The sequence below is a fragment of the Megascapheus bottae genome, chromosome 16 (assembly GCF_031878675.1).
Source record: "Megascapheus bottae isolate mThoBot1 chromosome 16, mThoBot2.hap1, whole genome shotgun sequence".
Classification (NCBI taxonomy): domain Eukaryota; kingdom Metazoa; phylum Chordata; class Mammalia; order Rodentia; family Geomyidae; genus Megascapheus; species Megascapheus bottae.
The window spans coordinates 2,149,187-2,174,258 of NC_143524.1; the positions used below are offsets into that span (position 1 = coordinate 2,149,187).

At 55.5% G+C, this 25,072-nt stretch overlaps 1 protein-coding gene across 1 annotated transcript; it reads left to right on the forward strand.

The window, feature by feature from the left end:
* The first annotated feature begins 804 nt into the window (after positions 1-804).
* On the forward strand, positions 805-16,243 carry LOC150052247 (actin, aortic smooth muscle-like). Its single transcript, XM_090348643.1, has 10 exons — positions 805-978; positions 2,100-2,178; positions 5,547-5,683; positions 6,397-6,525; positions 9,074-9,184; positions 10,367-10,451; positions 11,801-11,959; positions 13,198-13,386; positions 15,155-15,336; positions 16,002-16,243. The coding sequence occupies exons 3-10, from the start codon at positions 5,567-5,569 to the stop codon at positions 16,143-16,145; spliced, it is 1,116 nt and encodes a 371-aa protein (XP_090204769.1). The 5' UTR covers positions 805-978; positions 2,100-2,178; positions 5,547-5,566; the 3' UTR covers positions 16,146-16,243.
* The last annotated feature ends 8,829 nt before the right edge of the window (positions 16,244-25,072 follow it).

Below are 25,072 nucleotides of genomic sequence, written 5' to 3' on the forward strand. Positions count from 1 at the left end.
AAGTTAAGGAGAATGGACAATCCATGTGTAGGAATAGAAACACAAATGGAGAAAAAGGGGGTTTTGATGCCAACTTATGCCACATACTAAACTGAGGCAGTCTCACCAACCTGAGTGAAGAAAATAAGTCTTTGTCAGTGCTAGAGGTTGAACTCTGAGCCTCTTGCTCAGCTTGCTTGCTCATGGCTGGTGCTCTACCACTTGAGTCACGCCTCTAGCTCAGCTTCTTACAGGTTAATTGGAGATATTGTCTCATGCAGATTTCCACCTGGAACTGATGAAAAAGGATGTTACCTTTTGACCCAGACGGTGCAGTGCCCACTCTGCCCAGCCAGCCCCATGTCTACCATATCTGACTGGCCCACAGTTCCAGCCAGGGCCAAGGTTGGCCACGTAAAGGGTTAAGATCCTCAATGCTTCCTGTGGAGGACCTGGCCTCTTCCCAGCCAGCATGCCCTGTCCCTTCCCCTGCCCCACCCAAGGCTGACTGGGGGCCCAGCTTCCTGGCTCTCAAAGCCCCCTCCAGCCCTCAGGAGAGCAAGCCCTTGACCCCTGATCCTGAAGCAGCACAGGTCTGGGGGGATTGCGTGTCCCAGAGTCACTGGCACAGGTGGTCAGAGAGGGAACGGTGGGTTTTAAACCAGAAGCTCCTTTTGTGGGGCCTCTAGGCCAGAAGCTGAGCCTTGCCTGGGCGAGGCCAGAAGGCCGGCTATTACAGCACAGTGCCATTGTTGTGTGCCCTGGGTGACTACCTTGGAGGCCAGCCCAAGCCCTCCTTGCCCTCCCCCCCCCCAAGTTCAGCTATAGAGGGCATAGGGTTGGGGGCTCTGGCATTCCAATCTTCCATTAACTGGAGAACTTGGTTAGAAGCTTGACCTGTCAGCTGGCAGGGAGAGGGGAGGGTGGCGTGGTAGGGGCCGCGGGCTTCCATAAGAAAAACTGGTGGCAGATACCCCATCTCACCCTGAGGAGTGCGAGGTGAGCAGACTAAGGTTGGGGGGGGGGTGAGGGGTCAAAAGTTAGGAGTGAGGTGAGCTTTGGGAGTTTTTAGTTCCCCCTGAGTGAACGTGGATGGATAATGCTTTCGCGGTGCTTTTTCATCGCGTCTGCTTTACATGGCTGGTGATTCCCACCATGGATCTAGCAAGGTTGAAACCCCTGGAAAGATTCACCATCTACGTCGGGCACTGTAGTGTGTACTATAATCCCAGCCATATGGGAAGTGGAGGTCAAAGGTCAGAGGATGGTGGCCCAAGGCTACCAGGCTAGCCCCAGGTGATTCCATTTCTGGCTGTATTGGTTTCCTGGGGGACGGGGCAACTTCATGGTGGAACTAGAATCACAGCAGTAGTGGGGACAGGCGCCGGGTCCATGGCAGCCCAGAGCCCAGGGCTCTTGATCCTGGTGCCTGTGGCCAGGTGTACTTCCAGGGCCCCTCGCTGGGCGGGGCACTTATTGTCCATCCACTGACCAGTGTCCTGAGCCCAGGCACCCAGGATCCCGCTCAGCTCTGTGGGCCATACATGCTGGCTTGGTCCGCACCCACACCTGACCTCAGGTGCTTGGCTTTCAGGAAGGAGCACAGCATTTAACCCTTTCCTGGCCTCACTGCTCAGCCTCAAATCCTTACCAGCTGGACCCACAGTGGAATGTCTACAACCCCGCTCAGGTCGGGTTGTCCTGCCTGCGTCAGGCAGTCTGCACAGACCTTTGGTGGCTTGCCTGCCATCGGTCAGTGTACCTGGTCAGTCTGTCAGCAGTGGACTCTCAGGCACTGTTCTTACAATTGGAGGAGCCTGGCAGAGCTTGGTTCCATTCTCCACTAATGCCTAGCCAGCCCTCAGCTCCAGGGGCCATGGCGTTTTGCTGGGGGTCTTGAAGCCAGATCCTGCTGGAGGCTGAGTGTGTCTAGGAATGTCTTGATGGCCCTTCTCCACAGGGCTGCACCTCAGAAATCCCCGACCAACCACACCAGAGCTTTAGAAAGATCACATCTCTATGATTGTGGGATTGAGCGCAGGGCTTGACCCTCGCCAGGCAAGGTACTCTACCACTTGAACCACACCTCAGCTCTTTCATTGCTCTGATTTACTTTTCAGATAGGTCTTGAACTTTTGCATGGGCTGGACTTAGACCTCGATCCTTCTACTTCTGTTTCCTGAGTTGCTGAGATTACAGGTGTGTACCACCATGTCAGTCCTAAATAATCACACTCGATTTAACTAAAGTTGTTGGTCTTGCCTTGAAACCCTGGGCCTTAGCACCACCTGGTGGGCTCTTAAATTCAGATCATTACCCCTCAGACCCTGCACTTAAGATTCAGAGCATCTGTGGTCAGGTCAGGGCTAAGCACTATGTCTGTGTGTGTGTGTGTGTGTGTGTGTGTGTGTGTGTGTGTGTGCGCATGCGCACGTGCACATGTGCCAGTCCTGGAGCTTGAACAAAGTTCTGGGTGCAGTCCCTAAGCTTTTGTGCTCAAGGCTGGCACTCTACCACTTGAGCCACAGCTTCACTTTGGCTTTTAGTCCATCAACTGGAGATGAGAGTCTTGAGGATATTACTGACCAAGTTGACTTCAAGCCATGATGTTGAGAGAGGAGCCTCCTGAGTAGCTAGGATTGCAGGTGCGAGCCACTGTGTCACTGTGCCTGGCTGCACTGCTTATCTATCTATCTATCTATCTATCTATCTATCTATCTATCTATCTATCTATCATCTATTTATTTATTTTTGCCTCCTGGGGCATAACCTCAGGGCCTGGGCACTGTCCTTGGGCTCCCTCCAGGCTAGTGCTCTACCACTTGAGCTGTAGCATCACTTGGCCTTTTCTGTGTATGTGGTACTGAGGAATTGAATCTCTGGTTCAGACATTGCTGGAGACCTATAACAGTATTCCAGTACTGTCTGCATTTCCAGCTCTGTCCTGGAGGCCATTTGGTGTGGGGAGTGTGGAAAGGTGTATTGATCGATAGATGATTAATTCTCATTAGCAGCTGTCATTCATTTCATGTTGATGTGGATGCTCTCCTCCTCTGGCTGTTCTGATTTCACCTATGGACAGGAGGCTTGCCCTGTACCCTCTCCCTCTCCCCCTCCCCTACCCACTAGTACCCAGGCCCTTAAATGGCCTGCTTTATATCTTGTCTGTCTGTCTGTCTGTCTGTCTCTGTCTCTGTCTCTCTCTCTCTGGGGCCTGTGCTTCCTCAGCTTGCTTGCTTGAGCCATGCCTCTAGCCCCAATTTTTGCTGGTTAACTAGTTCTAGGTTGGAATCTCTTGAACTTTCTGGGCTGACTTTGAACCGTGACCCTCCCCCAAGTAGCTGGGATTACAGGTATTGTGAATAATAGAAGGGTTACATTGTATTCACCAGATAGAAGCTGCATAACTTCACAAACATTGATACCCTTTCTCATGACATGGTCCCCATTTCCCTCCCACCCTCCCCCCACTTACCTTGATTTCCCCTGTTCCCTAGCCAATTTCAAATAACCAATTAAGCACATATAAAATATATCAGATAACACGTTGAAAAATTGTAACAATATGAGATAACCAAGGGATGGCAAAAGAGATGAGCAATAACAGTACATTAAGGACAACAGTCACTCATTATATGGCTTTTGTTTCCTTATCCTGGAGGTCCTTACATTTAGTGTCATACTATTTGGTCTAATGTCTCTAGATTTTGTTCTATTGTAAATCTCTGCTAGTAGAGCCCAAGGTTTCTACTGATTATGACAAATGAGGGAGACTATTGGGCCTATGTTCCTTTGAGTCTGGCTTACTTCACTTAATATGATTTTTTCTAAGTCTTTCCATTTCCTTACAAATGGGGTGATGTCGTTCTTTCTGACAGCAGCATAGAATTCCATTGTGTATAAATACCGCATCTTGTGGATCCACTCATCAACTGAGGGACATCTGGGATGGTTCCATATCTTTACTATGGTAAATAGTGCTGCAATGAACATCATTGTGCTAGTGGATTTAGTATGCCCTTGTTTCTGGACGATTGGGTAAATGCCAAGTAGTGGAATTGCTGGGTTATAGGGGAGCTCTGTTTAGTCTTTTGAGGAACCGCCATACTGCTTCCCATAGTGGTTGAATGAGTTTGCACTCTCACCAACAGTGTAGTAGTGATCCCTCCTGGCCACATCCCCTCCCTCAGTTCTATTCCACTGGTCTTCAGGCCTGTTCTTGTGAGGCTGGTTTTATAGACAGAAGCAGAGCCATAAGCAAACTGTTCATTTCCCTGGAGGTGTGGGGAAACAGAACAATGGAAAAGTCAATGAGGGCTAATTCCAGTTTCCTTCAGGTTGTTGTTTGCAGGGATTAAGTGATCAAAGCCAGGTAGGATTGAGGCCGAGGAAATTTCATCATAAAACACCATCCTTGGAGATGAGAATGTGGCTTAGTAGTAGAGTACTTGCCTAGCATATGTGAGATGCTGGGTTTGATACTTCGGTACTATAGAAACAGAAAAAGCTGGAAGTGGTGCTGTGGCTAAAGTAGTAGAGTGTCAGCCTTGAGCAAAGGAAACCCCAGGTCAGTGCTCAGGCCCTGATTGCAAGCCCAAGGACTGGCAAAAAAGGGGGGGCTTTCCTATTATCTTCAGAGATAACAGCTTCTGTCAGAGGGGAGGAGGCTCAGCAAGAGGGGTTTCTCTCTGTCTTTAGCGTGGTCTAGGGGCTACTATGGGTGCTTGGTCCAAAGCCAAGGCCTCGGGTGAGTTTGATGTAATGTGAGTTGGTATTCAGTGATGGACAGACGGATTTTACTAAGCATACCGTGGGGCAGGTCATGTCCCAGACTGACCTGGACATACTGCTCCTCCAGACCCCTGTCTTGATGGGAGGGAGCTGGAGTGGACCAAGCACAGGGTCTGGCTGTAGAGCTGTGCTGGTCTCTGGAGAAGCTGTCCGTGTAGTTGGAGGCCTGCGCCCTCAGCTTCCCTCCGCAGCTGTGTGCACTCCACGCCATGGTGGCTCTCAACCCAAACTGTGTGAAAACCTCTTTAGATGAAGGAGGCAGTTGTCATGGGCAAGCTTTAAGTAAAGCACAATATTAAAAAGAGAAAATGGATGTCTTTGTTTGGGTTTAAAAACTGTATACAGAAAATGGGTTGCCTGCGGAGCAGCTGTGGAGCAGGGTCGGGGTTCCCCTCGCCATTTCTTCATGGCTTCCAATCTTGCAGGAGCAAGGAGACTGGCTCCCAGCCAAACGCAACAGGGAGAGGTGCGAGAGTTGCCTAGAGGCAGTATGGGAGCTGGGAGCAGGTGTGAGGGGTCCTCACACCTGGGGAGGGGGGCTCTTGTTGGCCCCTCCCCCAGAAAATGGCCAGGGGAGGGGCCAAGGCCCAGCCCAGGAGCGGGCTGCCTCTGCTTCCCAGGGCAGCCTTGCTGGGAAGACCTCTTCCGCCCCCCTGAGCCCCAGGCCCAGTGGGGGTGTGGGGACCTATTGCCTTGCTGTGTCCCTGAGCCTGTGGACAAAGCCAGGGCCTACCCGAAGACCAGGGACACGAATGACCGCGGGGTCTCTCCCATAGCTGTGCCTAGCCTCAGCACCATGGACGGGATCCCTGTCGTCTGTGACTACGGCTCGGGCTTCAGCAAAGTGGGCTTTGCAGGGGACAAGGACCCGCTGGGCATCTTCCCCACCGTTCTCGGGAAGTTTCGGCATAATGTGAGTGAGCCGTCGCCCTCCCCACGCGGTGCCTGTGTCACAGGAAGGCTAGCTGCTCAGGCCCGTCCACCCTAGAGCCTCCATTCACAGGACTGGTCAGGGCAAGGACAGGCCACTCCCTGTGGCCATGCTGCTCTGTGGCTTAGAAGCACCTAGTGACCCCATAGGAACTCGACTGTCTGCCTGGATCCTGATTCTAAGTAGCACCCCGTCCTGGGGAGCGGGTCAGGGGCTCACACATAGCCTTGAGGGGAGTTGCACGTGGGCACTGCTCGCCGCTTGGTGCTGGGAAGAGAGCTGCCCATTTGAAGGTCAGCAGGTGGGTGGGGTATTTCCTGCTGTGGTTCAAGTGGTAGAGCACTAGCCTTGAGAAAGCCCAAGGACAGTGCCCAGGCCCTGAGTTCAAGCCCCAGGACTGGGGAAAAGAAGAGTTCTTACAGGGACTTTTCTGCCCTGGCTGGCTTTGCACTGCGATCCTCAGATCTCAGCCTCCTGAGTAGCTAGGATTACCATTGCCACTGGCACCTGGCGCTCAAAGCTCTTATTGAAACCGTGTGCAGAGTTGAAGAGGGGCCCCAGTTGCCCCCATGTAGGGCCCAGAGCCAGGCTACCAGCCACTATCGCCGCCTGGCATTCAGTCCAGAAAAGTGAAGGGCAGGCAAGTCCAGCCCCAGCGGCCTTTGAAGGCCACCACACTGACCTGTGTTTTCCAGAAAGCATTGGTGGGGCTGGAGAAAGAGGATTTCCTCATTGGCCACGAGGTCCAGGAGAATCTGGAGAGACTCCGACTGAACTACCCTGTCATCCGGGGAGCCATCAACAGCTGGGATGACCTGGAGAAGGTAGGGTGCAGCTCCCACAGGGGACCCAGCCCCCACTACCTCACGCTGAAGATGGGAGCCACCAGAACCTAGCACTTCGTTGCCTCCCTTAGCTCTCAGTCCCTCTAGACAGAGTCTTGGGTGGTGTCAACCGTCAGGCCTAGAGCTCGAGCCCTTCCTCTGCTACTTACAGTGTTCCTTGGGAAAATTCCTGACTCTGGCTGGTTGAATCTTTGGCTATAGAATCCTTGGATTTGTATTGCTCTTTTAGGTAGATAGATAGCTAGATTAGATGACAGCGAAAGATACACAGATAATATGTGATAAAGATGATGAATGTATAGGTGATAGATGAAGTAGATGATAATGATATGTAGTATATACATAGATACAGAGATGATCAATGACACATAGATGGTAGATGCCAATAGGCAGATACAAAAGATGGTAGATGGATGGGTGGATGGATGGATGGATGGATGGGGTGGATGGATGATGGAAAGATGGATGAATGAGTGGTTAGATGGGTGAGTGGATGGATGATAGATGGATGATGGGTGGATGGATGAATGAATGGTTGGTGGATGGATGGATGGATGGGTGGGGTGAATGGATGATGGAAAGATGGATGAATGAGTGGTTAGATGGGTGAATGGATGGATGGATGATAGATGGGTGATGGGTGGATGGATGAATGAATGGTGGGTGGATGGATGGATGGATGGGTGGGGTGAATGGATGATGGAAAGATGGATGAATGAGTGGTTAGATGGGTGAATGGATGGATGCAGACAGATGGGTGGATGGATGATTGGATCTTGGATGGTGGGTAGATGGATAGATGGATACTGAGTAGGTAGGTGGATGAATGGAAGGGTGGATGCATGCATGCATGCGCCATGGTTACATGAGTAGGTAGGTGGATGAATGGAAGGGTGGATGCATGCATGCATGCGCCGTGGTTACACGAGTAGGTAGGTGGATGAATGGAAGGGTGGATGGATGCATGCATGCGCCGTGGTTACATGAGTAGGTAGGTGGATGAATGGAAGGGTGGATGCATGCATGCATGCGCCATGGTTACACAAGTAGGTAGGTGGATGAATGGAAGGGTGGATGGATGCATGCATGCGCCGTGGTTACACGAGTAGGTAGGTGGATGAATGGAAGGGTGGATGCATGCATGCATGCGCCGTGGTTACATGAGTAGGTAGGTGGATGAATGGAAGGGTGGATGCATGCATGCATGCGCCGTGGTTACATGAGTAGGTAGGTGGATGAATGGAAGGGTGGATGCATGCATGCGCCGTGGTTACATGAGTAGGTAGGTGGATGAATGGAAGGGTGGATGCATGCATGCATGCGCCGTGGTTACACGAGTAGGTAGGTGGATGAATGGAAGGGTGGATGCATGCATGCGCCGTGGTTACATGAGTAGGTAGGTGGATGAATGGAAGGGTGGATGCATGCATGCGCCATGGTTACATGAGTAGGTAGGTGGATGAATGGAAGGGTGGATGCATGCATGCGCCGTGGTTACATGAGTAGGTAGGTGGATGAATGGAAGGGTGGATGCATGCATGCGCCATGGTTACATGAGTAGGTAGGTGGATGAATGGAAGGGTGGATGCATGCATGCGCCGTGGTTACACAAGTAGGTAGGTGGATGAATGGAAGGGTGGATGCATGCATGCGCCGTGGTTACATGAGTAGGTAGGTGGATGAATGGAAGGGTGGGTGGATGCATGCATGCGCCGTGGTTACATGAGTAGGTAGGTGGATGAATGGAAGGGTGGATGCATGCATGCGCCGTGGTTACATGAGTAGGTAGGTGGATGAATGGAAGGGTGGATGCATGCATGCGCCGTGGTTACATGAGTAGGTAGGTGGATGAATGGAAGGGTGGATGCATGCATGCGCCATGGTTACATGAGTAGGTAGGTGGATGAATGGAAGGGTGGATGGGTGCATGCATGCGCCGTGGTTACATGAGTAGGTAGGTGGATGAATGGAAGGGTGGATGCATGCATGCATGCGCCGTGGTTACATGAGTAGGTAGGTGGATGAATGGAAGGGTGGATGCATGCATGCATGCATGCGCCGTGGTTACATGAGTAGGTAGGTGGATGGATGGAAGGGTGGATGCATGCATGCATGCGCCGTGGTTACATGAGTAGGTAGGTGGATGAATGGAAGGGTGGATGGATGCATGCATGCGCCGTGGTTACATGAGTAGGTAGGTGGATGAATGGAAGGGTGGATGCATGCATGCATGCGCCGTGGTTACATGAGTAGGTAGGTGGATGAATGGAAGGGTGGATGCATGCATGCATGCGCCGTGGTTACATGAGTAGGTAGGTGGATGAATGGAAGGGTGGATGCATGCATGCATGCGCCGTGGTTACATGAGTAGGTAGGTGGATGAATGGAAGGGTGGATGCATGCATGCATGCGCCATGGTTACATGGTTGAGTGGAGGGTGGATGATGCATGGATGCAGATGGATGACAGCCTCTGGCTGTGGAGATGGTCTATTTCCCTCGCTAGAGCAGCCCTCCCTGCCCTCCAGATTTGGCATTACTCCTTCTATCACGTGCTCCACTGCAACCCCAAGCACCACCCTCTGATGCTGTCAGAGCCACCTTTAAATCCCCTGGAAGCCAAGGCCATGGCATCTCAGGTAATGGCAGAGGGGTGGGGAGGGGAGGGCGGGAGCCGAGCGAGTTAGAGGACCTTGTTGGTTGTTCCTTTGGGGCTGTGACTGATGCTGGAGCCCTGGAGGCTCCCACTGGTTCTGCTGGCCATGGAGGGGGAAGGTCATGGGTAGCATGTGTCCATGGGGTGGCCGAGAGCAAGGGTGGCGCCTGTCACAGGTCCCAGCCGAGGTGTCCAGCACCTACCACAGAATCTTCCTTTTCCCCTGGGAGGGCCAGCTGTGGGGGCTGCGTGGACCCAGCAGCTGCCCAAGTTTTCACGAGGATGCTCAGCTTTTCCCTACTGAGGACCTAGATAAACTAAGCAGGCCACAGGGCTCGCCTGTCCATCTGGCCCAGCTTCCCTGAGGCCCAGTGGCGAAGGCTGCAATAAGCAGAGCTCCAAAGGGCAGGCCGGAGGCCACGGCTTCACCCACCCCCGGGGCCAGAAACGGCCTCTCGTCCATCCCCCTGCACTTGGCCTGTAGACCCAGGAGCCACCTGTCTGACACCACCTAGCACCGATGAGAGCCCCTGGGGCTGGAGGATGCCCTGGCCCCAGGGTACCAGGCAGAACGCTCAGCAAGGCTCGCAGGTGCCAGGAGAACTGTGATGATGAACTGGGTCATGAGATTACAGAGTGACAAGCTCCAACTTTGCTGTCACCAGCCAGAGGCCCAGAGGCTTTTGATTGTTCACGCCTCAGGTCAGGTGAAGGCTGGAAGACGCAGGGCCCCTGTCCTTTCATGCCTCAGCCCTCACTCAAATGTCCCCATCCCTAGACCCACTCACTGTGGCCCGTGCCCTGACAGGCACCTGCACCCCAACCCTGGGTGCCTCAGCCCACCTCAGCGTTACCTGCCTCCCGCCCTGGCTCTTCCAGGAACACCAGGTCACGGGTCACGCTGCCCTAGTAGGAGCTCAGTGGCTGCAGGACCCCAGGCTAGTCTTCGAGGGTTGTGGGGGGGAGGCAGCTCGATGGACCAGGGTGTGCACTGCTCTTCCAGACTGGGAGTGCTTGGTGGCAGAATCTGGCGGTGCCTTTAGCCTTGGTCTAGTGGGCGAGTGAGGCTTTGGCCTGGTCCGAGTCCCCTGGAGCCAGGGTGGTAGGCAGAGCCCATGCCACCCCCGGGCCAGCCAGGCTGCAGCCTGCGCATGTTTCTCTCCAGATCCTGTTCGAAACCTTCAACGTGCCTGCCCTGCACTTGGCCAACCAGGGAGTCCTGTCCATGTATGCCTCGGGCCAGACCTCTGGTGAGTGGCCCTGGCCCCGGCCCTCCGGAGCCATGCAGCACCCAGGCCTCTCCCCAATAGCAGTGACAGAAGGGGTCAAAGGCCAAGCCCGCCCCCATGCTTGTCCTGACTCCTTCCTTCCATCCCTCCCACCTGAACAGATGTTCCCGGAGCTTCTCACTGTGCGGACCCCTCTTCCTCCTCCTCCTCCTCTACCTCCTCCTCCTCCTCTACCTCCTCCTCCTCTTTCCTTTCCTCTTTCCCTTTTTTGTGCCAGTATTGGGACTTGGTCTCAGGGCCTGGGCACTGGGCACCTCAAGGCAGATGCTCTACCATTTGAGATAAGAGTTATATTCAGGCCGGGAGTTTGGCCTAGTGGTAGAGTGCTTGCCTAGCATGCATGAAGACCCGGGTTCGATTCCTCGGTACCACATACACAGAAAAAAGCCAGAAGTGGTGCTGGGGCTCACGTGGGAGAGCTCTAGCCTTGAGAAAGTCCAAGGACAGTGCTCAGTCCCTGAGCTCAAGCCCAGGACTGGCAAAAAAAAAAAAAAAAAGTCTCGTTCATTTTTGCCCAGGCTACCTTCAAACTGAGCCTCCGTTCTCAGACTCCTGAAGGCATGATCCTGCAGTGCCCAGCTGAGCTCTCTTCTTTCCTGGCTTTGCTGAAGTGTGGTTGAAAGAGTAAAACACCCAAGCCCTAGGTGGGTGAGAATGTTGAAAGGGATGAGGTTGATCAAGACTCCTCATTTTTATAAATGGCTTGTTGAATGGCAATTCCTTTATACCATTGCTTAAAGACACACACACACACACACTCACACACACACACTCACCAGGTGTGTGGTTTTCCAGTCTACCAGAACCACTGCCCCATTCTGAACTCCTCTTCTGTCCCCAGATGACTGTCAGCCTGAACCAGTGGAATGGAGATGTAAACGCTATTTCATGCCTGTTTTCAATCCACACAGTGCTTGGAGACATGTCCGACTGCTTGTCCTTGTCTCTGGTGTTCATTCTTGTTTATTGCTGAGTAGGGCGTCCATGTGGGAACACCCCACTCTTGTCTGTGTATCCACCAATGAAGGGAGAGTTGGGTCATTTCCAGTTTGGACTGCCACGAATAGCACTGCAGGGCCATTTGTGTGCAAGTCTTAGGTGTGAAGAGCCCAGTGGGAAATGGCTGGTCTCCTCTCTGTCTCTCTCTCCCGCCACCCCCCTCTGTCACTCCCTGTCTTCTACCACACACGCATCGTGCTGGTTGGAGTTCAGGGTCTCCTCTTGCCCTTCCACTTTAGCCACATCTGGCTTAACCACGGACGAGGAATGCGTGTATCCTGCATTGTGACGCTGCGTGTTCTCTGATCTAGGAACAACCATTGAATCTGGAGAAGGGGTGACGTACTTGGTGCCTGTCATTGATGGCTGTCCCTTACATCGCTCTACCTGCAAGCTGGACGTTGCTGGCCAAGACCTGACCCTCTACCTCATGCAGCTGCTAGACAGGGACGACTTGCTCCTGGGCGTAGGTAGGAAATGGCTGCTATTAGGTGGACGTTGAGCAGGGCTTGGGGCACGTTCTGCTGGAGGTGCTTCCGCCTGTGCCTCGGCTGAGGCCACTGGACCAGCAGCCACTGTCCACAGCAGCCTGTCTGTGGTCAGGGACCTGCAGTGATTGGAAACCGTCGGAGGGCCATGACGACTTTGAGGATGGTGGTGGTGGTGGTGGTGATTCTGATACTGGTGACAGGACTGTGGATGGGGCAGTTTACCTGTCCCCCTGTGCACACCTTCCAGACTCAAGTCCTGGTCTGCATGAACTGCATGCTGCCCACTTCCAGGAAGTGTGAGCCCGTGTGTAGACCTTTTGTCCTCACTGGCAAGATGTCTATGCCAAAACCCAGGCCATGTGTGGCACCCGCAGAGACAGTTTCAAAACCCTAACATATGACAGTGATCTGGCTGGGCGCTGGTGACTCACACGTGAACCCTAGCTCTTCAGGAGGCTGAGATCAGGGGGTCACCATCTGAAGCCAGCCTGGGCAGAAGAGTCCGTGAGACTCCATTTCCAGCTCACCAGCAAAAAGCCAGGCTGGAGCCGTGGCTGAAGTGAGAGAGTGCCAGCCATGAGCAAGAAGGCTGAGAGAACAGAAAGGCCTTGAGTTCAAACCAAGGGACCAGCATACATGCATGCACATATGCATACACACATACACACTCCCACACGTGCACACACATGCATAATACACACAAACAGCAGTTGGAGGCAAGTGAGAATCGTCACGTGACAGGTAGCCCATCGTCACAAGCTCTTTAGATGCTTGTTCAAGCCATCCTTACGGTATGTTTGTGGGGGTGAATTCTAGTCCCACTGAAGAAGGAAGAAAAGGGCTAAGAAGATAACGGACCTGCCTACATCCCTTCACTTGGTGAATGGCAGAGATGAGATGTGAATCTGATGGTGTCCCCCAGACGAGGGCAGGTGGGAGGGAGAGACTCGGAGGCAGGCAGGGGTGAGTGGGCAGGCCGGCCTGGAGGGGGAATTGCAGGGCCCGTGGGCTCGGGGCCAGCACTGGACCGAGGTGGACGTGCGCAGCGGGCACCCTCTCCACACACACCCCGCCATCGCATGGCCCAAGACTCAGGCCTAACAGTCTCAGCCACACCCTGGCACCGGGATGGCCAGTGAAGGGACGACAGGGCCCGCAGCTGCCCTGGAGTGGACGGCCAGCTCGGCCCTCACACGCCACCCTCTCTGGTCCTGCAGCTGACCGAGAGTACGTCAGGGACATAAAGGAGAAGTGCTGCTATGTTGCTCAGAACATCAGCCAGGAAAAGCGCAGCACCGCCGCGCCTTCCGACCCACAGACCTTCCAGCTGCCCGACGGCCGCCAGATCAGCCTAGGCCAGGAGGCCTCTCTGTGCCCCGAGGCCCTGTTCCAGACCAGCCTCATAGGTGAGCTGCGCAGGTGTGTGTGAGGGGTGACAGTTCTTGGGAAACAGGGGGCAGTTTGTGGCCCAGACAGGAGACCAAGGCAGGAGGATGTGCCCGGGAGGCTGGCCTGGGATACATAAAAACCTGTGTCAGCTACCAGAGGGACCCGCCGGACCAGGCTGCAGACGCCCTGTATTGGTGTCTGTGGGTATGCATGCCCAGAGTGGCCAGTGGGGAGAGGCTCAGGTCACGGTGTCTGGCACCTGGAAAGCAGGATTCATTTTTCCCATAAGGAGACTGTCCTGCTGGAGCTGGCTTTAAACCGCAGTCCTCAGATCTCAGCTTCCTGCGTAGCTGGATTACAGGCGCGAGCCAAGGTACCCAGCTATTATGTATTCTTTTAAGGGAGGCAGATTTTCACAAAATTAAAGGCAGGGAAACCCAATTGACAAATCGTACAAGTTTTTTTTTTTAATTACTTGTTTCAATTTATTTATTTACCATGCTTGGTCAAAGTCATGTGGAATACTTCCTTGAATAGAGCAGACATATTTGTAACTCCACTTACTCAACAAAATGATTTGGAATTATCAAAAATTGTGACTCCAAGATGAAAGGGCTTGCGCCTCCTGCCTGAAATCCCAGCTACACAGAAGCCTGAGACCTGAGGACTGTGGTTCAGAGCCAGCCTGGGCAGGAAAGTCTGTGAGGCTCATCTCCAATTAGCCAGCAAGATGCCAGAAGTGGAGTTGTGGTTCAAGTCATAAAGCCACCAGTCTTGAGTGAAAAACAAAACAAAATGCGTAGGGACAATCCTGAGTTCAAGCCCCGGAGCTGGCGCACAAAAGTCTTGTATTCAAAGCAGAAAGCACTGCAGGTCTGAGGAGAGCTGAGCAATCTGAAGGCTGGTAGGAAAGTGCTGCAGGGCTCACACCGCAGCCTCGCTTCTGTGCGGGCTCACCATTCAAGGGCAGCCCTGGCAGGAGAGGTGGGGACACTCCTACCTCCACAGAAGGACGCTGGGCTTGGTGGGCAATGATGGGAAGCCTGAAGTGGCCAGACTGGGTCTTAGCACCCAGGACTCTTTTATGTCAATAAGGCCCTGGCCGCCCACGCCTGCCACCCCGCTCGGCCACTCCACGGGTCAGGGCCAGCCAGGCAGAAGAGCCCATGGGCATTTACTCAGCCTGGACCCTGCAGTCCTGCCTGGTACTGGGCCGGCCATGGTGGCGGAAGCCCAGAGGGGCGGGCAGGGGCGTGGTAAGCGTGCTCCATGGGTGGCATCCGTGCTGACTGCCACCCAAGTCTCTGTTGCCCAGTAACTGAGCTGGGGAGAGGAGCCCAGGAGCGTGCCCTCACCTCCTCACCCCTCCACAGTCCACACTACCTCCTCCTCCTCCTCCTCACCTCTACACAGCCCGCCCTCTCTCCTCCTCCTCCTCCTCACCCCTCCACACCCAGCCCTCTCTCCTCCTCACCCCTCCACAGCCTGCACTCTCTCCTCCTCCTTGCTCCTCCACAGCCTGTGCTCTCTTTTCCTCACCTCTCCACAGCCTGTGCTCTCTCTTCCTCCTCACCTCTCCACAGCCTGTGCTCTCTCCTCCTCCTCACCCCTCCACAGCCCGCCCTCTCTCCTCCTCCTCACCCCTCCACAGCCCGCCCTCTCCTCCTCCTCACCCCTCCACAGCCCGCCCTCTCTCCTCCTTCTCACCCCTCCACAGCCCGCCCTCTCTCCTCCTCCTCACCCCTCCACACCCAGCCCTCTCTCCTCCTCCTCACCCCTCCACAGGGAGAAGCAGCCAGGGGATCCACATGTTCACCCTCCGTACCATCACCTCCTGTGACAGAATGTTCTGGAAGGCCCTCTTAGGCCACATCGTGCTGTCTGGTGGCACCAGCTGCCTCCCTGGCTTGAAACAAAGGTTGCAGAAAGAAGTGGTCCGGCTGGCCTGCAGTTACTTTACTGTGAAGGTGTGCGTTCCCAGCCCGCTGCGGGCTTTCTGCACCCCTCCCCAGCCCTGCCTAGAATTCCTTGACCTGGGAGCACAGTGGCTCACACCTGCAATCCCGCTGTTCAGGAAGCACCACAGCCCCTGGGCTGGATCGGATGGGGCCCCAGCCAGCACCCGCTCTGCCTCGCTCAGGACAGCCAGCTTGCGTCTCGGTTTCCTTCTCTGGAGACTGGCAGGGGGCGGGAGGGGGACCATGGCATGACCCTGAGAGGCATGGATGGCCGTGCTGCAGCCAGTCCAGTGGGAGGCCCGGAGGCTCCTGTCTGCAGAAGTGGGGCATGGGGTGCTGGCTACTCATCCGCTTGTGTGTGCTTCCCAGCTCTGCCACGGAACGCCCCACCCCGTGGGTTCTCTTGGTAACTCAGCCTCCAGTGCCCAGTGCCCTCCGGCCTTCCGCCAGGCACAGTGGTGGGTCAGCCACCACTCGAGGGCCCAGTGTCTGCCCAAGGCCCACGCTGCCAGGCAACGAGGATCCATGTCAGAAGTGGCTGTGTGGTGATGTTAATTTCTTGCCCACTCTCCCTACTCCTCCCCGCCCCCTTCCTCCCCTCACTCCACCTCCCTTCATCCCTCCTCCCCTAACCCCATCTCCCTGTTCCCCTCCCCGTCCTCCCCTCCCTGCAGGTGGTCACCTCCCCCTATGCAAAGAATGGCGCCTGGTCAGGTGGCTCCATCCTGTGCTCACTCTCCACATTCAAGGACTTGTGGGTGACCAGGGGTGAGTATGATGACATGGGTGCCTCCATTGTCAACAGAAAAAGCTTCTGAGCTGGGGCTCCAGGCCCGTGCCTGGCCCTGGAGCAGCACCCAGCTGGCAGGTCCGCTGGACAAGCTCCAACAACATCCCCGTCTAGAGTATAATAAAAGAGATGAGTTCTAGCCGACAGCCCTCGGTTGGCCTCCTGCCCCCTCTCCCAGGACCAGGTCATGGTTCTGGCTGGTCCCGGGCATTAGCCAGGATGGCTCAGCACTGTTACATAACAAGCACCCCCAGCTGCAGTCTGCACCCCGGAGCTGCTCTCAGCCTAGGCGTCTCCGCCCTGGGAACTGGATGGCGGGTAGATGTAGTCTGCCCATGGTGGTCTCTCCATCTGTTTCCTGCCATTTGAACAAAACATGGCAGCCCAGGTGATTGGTTTGGTTCCCAGCTCTGGGTCCTGGGAAGTCCAGAGCATGGGGCTTCTGCCTACATCTGGAGGTTAAGTTCAAATGCTAGGACTGGCAGGAAAAGAGAGGCCAAGCAAGCACGGGAGATACTGATTAAAAAAATAAGGCAAGGGGCTGGGAGTTTGGCCTAGTGGTAGAGTGCTTGCCTAACATGCACGAAGACCCGGGTTCCATTCCTTGGTACCACATATATAGAAAAAAGCCGGAAGTGGTGCTGAGGCTCAAGTGGTAGAGCTCTAGCCTTGAGAAAGTCCAAGGACAGTGCTCAGGCCCTGAGCTCAAGCTCAGGACTGGAAAAAAAAAATAAGGCAAAACAGGTCTGGGGATGTGCCTCAAATGATAGAGCACCTGCCTACAAACTTGAGACTGAGTTCAAGTGCCAGAAAAAGAAAGGGGTGGGGGAGAAGGGAGGAAGGGGGGAAGGGAGAGAAGGGAAACAAGGGAAGGAGGAGGGAAGGAAGATGAAGGAAGGAAAGAAGCAAGGGATAAGGAGAGAAGGAAAGGAAGAGGGGGGCAGGGCTTGAGGACTTGCAGTTAAATTCGAATCTCAGTTCTCCAAGTTCATGGTCACTGTCAGATGTCCTGCAGGGCCTTGGGTCTGTCCTTGTGCCACCAGCAGGTGGGTGGCATGAAAAGCAGGGGCAGGGCCATGACACAAGGAAGAGGCCCGGGGCATTCTAGGCCATGGCAGTACAGTGGTGAAAAGAACTCGTCACCGTGTGTTCTCCTGAGATGTTGCTCCACTGGGATGCAAGAGAAAAGAGCACAGAGGCTGAGAAAGAAACCGCGGAGGACAAATTGCATCCAGACAAAGAGGGAGTCACACAGTTAGTAATAGGGAATTCAAGACGCTGGTGGCTTACCCATGGCTGCTCAGAAGTTGAGAACTGAGGATCGTGGTTCAAAGGCAGCCTGGGCAGGGCAGTGAGGTGGGGGGCGGGTGTCAGAAAAGGCCAGAAAGAGGCAAAGGGATGCGGAGGCTTAAGACAAATGGGATTATGCAGGTTGTTTCGAGCGACTGAGCCTTGGCTGCAAGGCTGGAGGATGGGCTGTACGGGCTGGGAATTCTGCCTGGCTGCTGTGGGCTGGGGCTGCTTGAGGGGCTGCTTTCACAGACAAGCCACGCCTGAGCACCGCCCCCTCGCCTCTTGCTCCCTTTACCTGTGGCACTGGCCTTGGTGACTCCATTTTCATGAGAGACATTCCTGCACAGATGCAGTGATGATTCGCCACAGGGAAAATGAATACGCATTGAATATTCCTGTAAGCCAGGAAGCTGCAGCATTACATGCATTCCCCGTGTCTGCATGCGTGCATTATGTGTGTGCTTGTACGTATGCATGGGTGTATGTACGTACATGCGTGTGTGTACTATATATTTTTGGTGGCCTGCGGTTTGAACGCAGGGTCTTGCATTGCTGGGCTGTGTCCTGGGCCTTTTGAGGTTGTTTTTTTGAGGTGGGGTCTCGCACCTTGGCCTTGCCTGGCCTCAGGCTGCAGTCCTCCTGTCTCTGCCTCCAGCCTGCATGGCTGGGATTGCTGCCCCCGCCCCAGCCCTCCTGTTGGAGGTTTTAAGGAGGGGAGCGGGAAGCCCTTCTGCAGGCCTGCCGGGGTCACGTGATGTGACGTCTGCTTGAATCCCAGTGGGAAGGCTCCGTTTCTGAACCCTGCAATTACGTTTCTGAGGGGGCCTTTTCACAGTGGGCCTTTGGAACAAGAGCAGGACTGTGATCTTCTGCACATGCTTCATTTCTGTCAAAGCCACTGCTAAGACAGTAATTTTTTAACACAAAGCGTGAGGCTGTGTTAAATTAAAGAGTCGGGGTTGCAAGACTGGTGGAACATACTGAAAAGACGATTTTCAATTCCGAAACCAATTTGTGTCTGAAACTTCAATGAACCGAACAATGCTCCCTTTCTGTGTTTCCAGAAAGAACTAGGCCAGCTGGTGGGGAGAACTTCACCCAGACCACCTGCAGCTGCTCCTGCACAGCCTTCCGAGGGAGCGAGCAGATTGTTTAACGTTAGAATACATGCCTATGATCCCAGCTCTCTGAGGGCCAGGATGGGAGAAAGCAGAACCCCATCTCAGAAACAAGCCATGGCGGCTTGCCCTTGTAGTTCTAGCTTCTTGGGAGCTAGAGGCAGAGGAAGGAGGATCCAAGTTCAAGGCTACCCCAGATAAAAGTAAGAAGCTATTTGAAAGAGAACGAAAACAGAAAGGGCCGGGGGTTGTGGCTCAAGTGGTAGCATACTTGCCTAGAAAGCACATGGTCCTGAGTTCAAATCCCAATTTCACCTAAAGAAAATGAGCACAAACCCAGACTCAAGCACGTTGCACAGAATTGGGAGGCTCAGCCAAACCCTGGGGCCCTCACTGGCTGGGCCCCAAGCTGGGCTCGGGCTGGCTAGAAGATGGGTAGGATCAGTTTAAACTCAAATTAGCCTTCAGGTACCCAGAGACAGGGCCACTGAGCAGCACAACCCTGGACGCAGTTCTGAGCTCTGCGGGGGCTAGTCCTGTTGGCCTGGACAGTGTGGACCCCCGGAGTCTTACACCAGCCCGGAAAATTTGGACACAGTTCACGCCTGCGGCCTGCTCCAGCCACGTCCTCCAGCAGTGCTGGAGACCACAGAGGGGGCAAGCAGGGCTCCCACCCCCGCCCCCTGAGTTAATCCAGACCCCTCACCCCTGATGGTGTTGACAGCAAATGCCCCATTCCTCATGCGAAGCCTGTTTTGCTGAGCACACACGCAAAAAATCAACTGCTTTTTAACTCATGAGAACCACTGAAGTTGCCACCACCTCAATGAGACAGCCACATGCTGGCATCCACAGCAGAACTGGCCATGTCCACATATTGCCAGCAGGGGGCAGATGGGTGGGGAAGCAAACTGTGTGTGTGTGTGTGTGTGTGTGTGTGTGTGTGTGTGTGTGTGTGTGTGTGTGTGTGTGTGTGTGTGTGTGTGTGCGCGCGCGCTTGGCCTTCCCTGTCAGAGCAAGAGGACATTATGGGGAGAGCACAGTCTGGGGTCCAGCATCCCGGGAACCCCAGCATCAGCTCCCATAGCCCAGCGGCCGGGGCTCCTGCTCTCTGCACTGTAGCCCCGAGGACACGAGGCAGCCGTGCATTTTTAGGGAGCAGCCCTACCATTTCCACCCGCTCCCCCGAAGGCTTCTCACCCACTTGTGGCCCAGGCGAAGTCCCACAGCACAGCGTGGCAGGGTCAGCGCTGCTGACTGGGCTCTGCTGTCCGGAGTTTCAGATCCAGTTCTGATGAGTGTGATGGTACTGCTTCAATCCACTCCACTGGTGAATGCAGTGGGGACTGCGAGAAATAGCACCTAGGACCCCATGGGCCCTCACCAGCCATGATGACTGCAGCAGAGCCGCCTGCTGGCCCAGCCCCAGCCCCCGCTGGGGCCTTGGGAGCCAGGAAGTGACTGTGGGGCTGGTGACCACGCTGAGCCCGAATCTCCAGGCGGTGGGTTCTTCTGGGTGAGGCTCAACGTCTGTTTTCCAAAGCTTTTCCCAGCAGAGGTTTGGTGCGGGGCAGGGCAGGAGAGGGCAGGCAGCCATTTGGACATTTGTTTGAGGATTTGGGGGACAAAGGGCAGGTTCTGGGTAGTCTGGAGAAGGGGCAGCCAGCCAGGTGAAGCCTATCTCAGGCTGATTAAGCCTGATGAGGATGTGGCAAACTCCCTCAGAGGCCGGCCCAAAGCTCAGTCTCCATTCCCAGGCCTCCTGAGAGCTGGAGCTTCTCCCTCCCCACACTGTGCAGGCAAGGGGGGTGCTGGGAGGGAGACACCCCTCAGAGCTGCAGGCGGACCTGGGGTCATGCTGCCCTTGGGAGCTCGTCTCCCGCAGGGCCTCCAGCCTCTGCCTGGCTCTGGAGGCTGCTGGCCGAGTCCACGGGCATCGGCGGCCTGGGTTATGGGTTCTCAGCTTCTGCTCCTCACTGTGAGTCAAGAGGATGCCTCAGGTGCTAAATGGGGGAGGGGGTGTCCCTGGGGACACTGATGTCATGTGCTACTTGTTTTTGAGGGACCTCCCAGGGTCCCTAGATCCTGTGTGCAGCAGCAGAGGCTCCGTCTGGAACCTGCAGAGACCCAGGGTCTAGACCCCAGCCCTGTGTGTGGTCTCCCTGTGATAGCCCTGTGTGCTGCCTGAGTCTCCCCTGAGATGGGCGCTAGGCCAAGCCGGCCCCCAGGTCTGCAGCGTTGGCCTCCCCCATGGGCTGGCTATGAGTTGCAGGCGTCCACCTGACCCAGGCCCACCCCTGGGGACCTCTGGGCCCCCAGGGTTCTGCACAGGAGTGGGGTGCAGCTGCGGCCAGTGGGACTCCTGTTCCTGCAGTTCAGAGCCGGCCAGTAGATGGCGCCCTGACGTCAGCCATCAGATCCCAGCCCAGTCCCAACTTGGCAAAGCAAGTGGGGGCCCAAGAGCGTCCTGGGGTCAGCCACCCCAAGGAGGGGCAGAGGACTTGGAGGAAGAAGAAGACAAGGAGGAAGAGGAGGAAGGCAGTGGAGCAGGAAGGAGGGGAGGAGCAGGAATCCTATCCTGGGACCAGGGCCCTGCCCCGTCCCATCTCCAGAGCCTGTGCAGTGCCACTCAGGTCCCCAGCTCATCCTGACCTCAGCAGGCAGTGTGACCCTGGCAGCCTGTGGTGAGGTCCAGCAGGGAGGGGCATTGCTGTCTGCTGTCTGATTACAGGAGGGCACACAGGCCTGTTGTGTCAGCCACTGTGTGCCTATGACCCCAGGAAATAGGGGTGGCAGTGGAGAACGGGGCGGGGGCCGCCTGCTGCAGGGCTGAGACCGGAGTCCTGGGTACTGGGCAGGTCCAGGGCTTCCCTGGGCCTCCGTTTCCTCCTCCTGGACTACTGAGGCCAACAGGCTCAACCTCAAAGAGCACTCCTGCTTTCTGTGACACTGGGGAGCTAGGGACAAGAACAGAAGGCTGTGGGGGTGCTGGGTGGGGGGCAGCTGAGCACCCCACTTGGGGTGCAGGTGCTGCATCTGCAATGTGGACAAGCCAGAAACTGGGGCCAGAGGGCCTAAGGGGATCACAGAGACCGGATTTGAGGAGGGCTCAACCCTAGAGCCCTGGGGTCCCGACCAGCTGGGGTCTGGAAGGCTGCTCCAGCTCCTCCTGCCAGGGCCCTTGCCAGCAGAACCCAAGCCCTTGAGCCCAGCGGCTGGAATAGCCCACCCCGAGTGGAGCTCAAGCCATGTGCACTGATCTTGGCTGGACTTAGCATTTCCACCTGTGTCCTCGGTGGTGAGTGAGGACAGTGGCACCGTGGAGGCCAGCAGTAGCCATCACTGCCTTTGGAGGAAGGCCTGGTCCTGGGCACTGGGATGCCCTAGCAGCTCTGCCTTGTTCACCTGTGAGGAGGCTGGCCTCTAAGACTGGGGTCCCCTGCTGTCTGTCCCCGGACAGCCCGGCCCTCTGTCTCGAGGGCCTGTGGTGCCAGGACTCTGTACAAAGCTTCCAGACATCCAGACACGGTGTGGGACTCAGGGACGTCTGGACATGGGGTGCTTGGGACAGCAGAGGAGACCAGGGCGCCAGTGCTTCTGCTTGGCTTAGAGCCACTGGTGATCCCACGAGAGGATCCATCTGCCTGTCTCCGTCCACAGGGATGTGTCAGAGCAGCTGCCAGGCAGCTCAGCCCAGCGGTCTCCCCGAGGAGCCGGCTTCCATATCAGCTTGGAGGCATGGCACCTGGGGAACTCTCCAAATGGCATCAAGAACTGGGATGCGGCCTCGAGGGGATGCACGGGCCTAAACCCGTGTTCTTCTAAAAGACAGGTGTTCTCATTACCACGACAGGACGCACACTGTGGGCTCCCCCGCCTGGCTCTCAGCGCAGAGGGGCTAGCTGCCTCTGACCGGCTTCGGCTGCGGTAGGGCTCTGGTGAGCGGCCCCAGTGCCCAGGAATGGAGGGAAGGGTGTCCCTTGTGCTCTTGGAAGCCCCTGCAGGCCGAGGGTGGCATTCTGGGAAGATGGACCAAAGTGACAGAGCCCATCTGCGGGGAGAGCCAGCTGCCGCCTCAGCTCTGCCAAGGTCTTGGGGCCACAGGGCACAGCCAAGAGACAGGCGGCTGTCGGGCAGGAGGAGAGGAAGGGACAGTCACCTGGGGAGCATCTACGTGTGTCTGGGTGCCATCCTTCCCGCCGCCCAGGACTGTGGCCTTGCTTGTTCCTGCTGGCTCCATGCAGCTACCCCTGTACCCCGTGCCCCCTGTGCTTCCCTGCACCCAGTACCCTACGCCTGTGCCTCCCTGCACCCCGCCCCTCCATGCTCCTGCACCCCCCCACGCTGTGCATGCCCCTGCAACCCCCCCACCCCATGCCATGCACCTTCCGATCTGCATCCCCCATTCTGTGCACCTTTTTTAGCTGGATGTCGCTGTTCAGTGGTTTCCCATGAGCCAGTGGGTGGGTGCCCGCTCTCCCACCAGCGTGGAGGCAACAAGCACAGGCACGGGAGAGGAAGGCCAGCAGGAGTGGGGGGCCACAGTCTGCAATGCCTTGGGAGCAGAGGCTGTCATCCAGGGTGATGTTGCCTGATGCCCCGGGGACAGCAGGCAGTGAATGTCTGGGTCACTTCTGGAAGGAAGCCAGTCATCAGGGGACAGCTGCTGTGTTCCAGGGCACATGGTAGCCTCCCTCTTGAGAAGGACCCACCTGCATCTGCGTGCCCATGTCAGGTGCCCATGGGGGGTGGACAGGGTTGGGGAGTCTGGGCCTGAAGGGGACTCCAGGCTGGTCCAAATTCATCACCAGCCGCGGTCTAGTCCCCGGTGTACCCGAGCCGGCCTGGCTAGGACCCTCTGGGGGCTTCCTGGGGAAGGAAAGGGAGCATGCCCTCTACTGTGGTGCTGAGCAAGACCTTGTCCTTAACAAGACTCCGAATGGGACTCGGCACCACAGGGTGGACTGCTGGCCGCTCACACCCTGGTGACAGCGGAGGGCCATGCTGGGGCAGGCCAGGTGGAAATTGTCTTCCACAGGTAGAAAAGCAGAGACATGCAGGCTGCTAGAGCTGACCTCGGGGACAGCACCCAAGAGGAGGGGACAGTCACCAACAGCTGCATGTGTGACCCCATGGAAGAGCAGAAAAGGGACCAGAATGGAGGCAGGTAGTGCCACAAAGCTGGCTTAAAACCGGGGGCTGGTGTGTCACCTAAAGGGAGCTTGGTTTCTGTAGAGAGGAACCTGTTTCAAAATTGACTGGAGATGCCTGCTCAGCCCTGAACGTTGTACAGCACGAGGATCACACCTCACGGGCCTGCCTTTAAATTGCTGCTGACCCATCGGAAAGAGGTGTCATTCTTCATCCCTCTCCCTCTTTCCTCTGACCTGGAATACAGATGAGAGGGTGGGCATTCTGGGAATGCTAGGGATGCTAGGATGAAGACGACTGAAGACTCTGGAAGGGAAACAGTGAGGACCCAGTGCAAGTGTCAGCTTCGCCTTCCTGACCTTACTCTTGCCCTCTCTGCTGCTTCTCTTCTCTTCCTTGATCCCACCCCAGTCCCGCTACTAATGATGAAAACCTAGAACAGGCACAGAAGACGATCTAGAGAAGTGAATTATCTGCTGCTGTAGATAAAACCCGAGGTAGCACAAGAGGGTGTCTCATGGCTGCTCACCTTGGGCTGGGCAGCTGCTCAGTTGTAGCCAGAAGGAGCGATAGCCGTCATGGCAATGTCCTTATGCAAATGAAGGACTGAATTTGCACCAATCCTGGTGTAGTATTGCAATGACATGGCAGTGTCCTTATGCAAATGAAGGACTGAGTTTGCACCAATCCTGGTGTAGTATTGCAATGACATGGCAGTGTCCTTATGCAAAGGAAGGACTGAGTTTGCACCAATCCTGGCACAGTCCTTCACTAGACATGGCAGCCCCTCATGCAAATGAAGGACCTAGCTTGCACCAGTCCTAGCACAGTCCTTTGTCAGTCATGGCAGCTGTCATGCAAATGAAGGTTTGTGCTTATACAGATCTTCTCTTGGGCCACAGGAAAATTCTGGCCTGGTTGGAAATGGTTGCATTTTCACTGAGGTGTGTGGCAGCCCAAAGCCCAGTGTAAGCTGCTTGCTGGAGTTACCTCTTGGGGACCCAGAGAATGGCTGGTGCTGCTGGCACTAGTGCAGACCAGCTGTCAGGCTGACCATTCTGAGCTGGAAGCAGCCAGGGGCAGGTCTAATGCCTGTCCAGCAGGGAGTCAAGTTTCTCCAGCCACAAACATCTCAGAACAAGTAAGGCAAAAGTAAACTCTCCAGAGGATACTTAAACACAGTCTTATCTGTAACATACTTCAACACTGTTAAACATTTCTCTAGCTGTGCTTAACATCTGCCCAGGGTCCAGGGAAAGGAGGTGGCAACATAGAAATCGAAGTCCTTCATGTGGTAGGAACATGGGTGGAGAGATGAACCCCCCACTGTGGCTTCTCCAAGAGCAAAGCTAATATAAGACCATAACACAGTGGCAGCCAGTGGCTGGCTGTG

Excerpts from the sequence above, each read along its gene's own strand:
- LOC150052247 (XM_090348643.1), top strand. The coding sequence starts at position 5,567 with ATGGACGGGATCCCTGTCGTCTGTGACTACGGCTCGGGCTTCAGCAAA. Across the intron at positions 10,452-11,800 it reads TGCCTCGGGCCAGACCTCTG|GAACAACCATTGAATCTGGA; the intron begins GTGAGTGGCCCT and ends TCTCTGATCTAG. Across the intron at positions 13,387-15,154 it reads GTTCCAGACCAGCCTCATAG|GGAGAAGCAGCCAGGGGATC; the intron begins GTGAGCTGCGCA and ends ACCCCTCCACAG.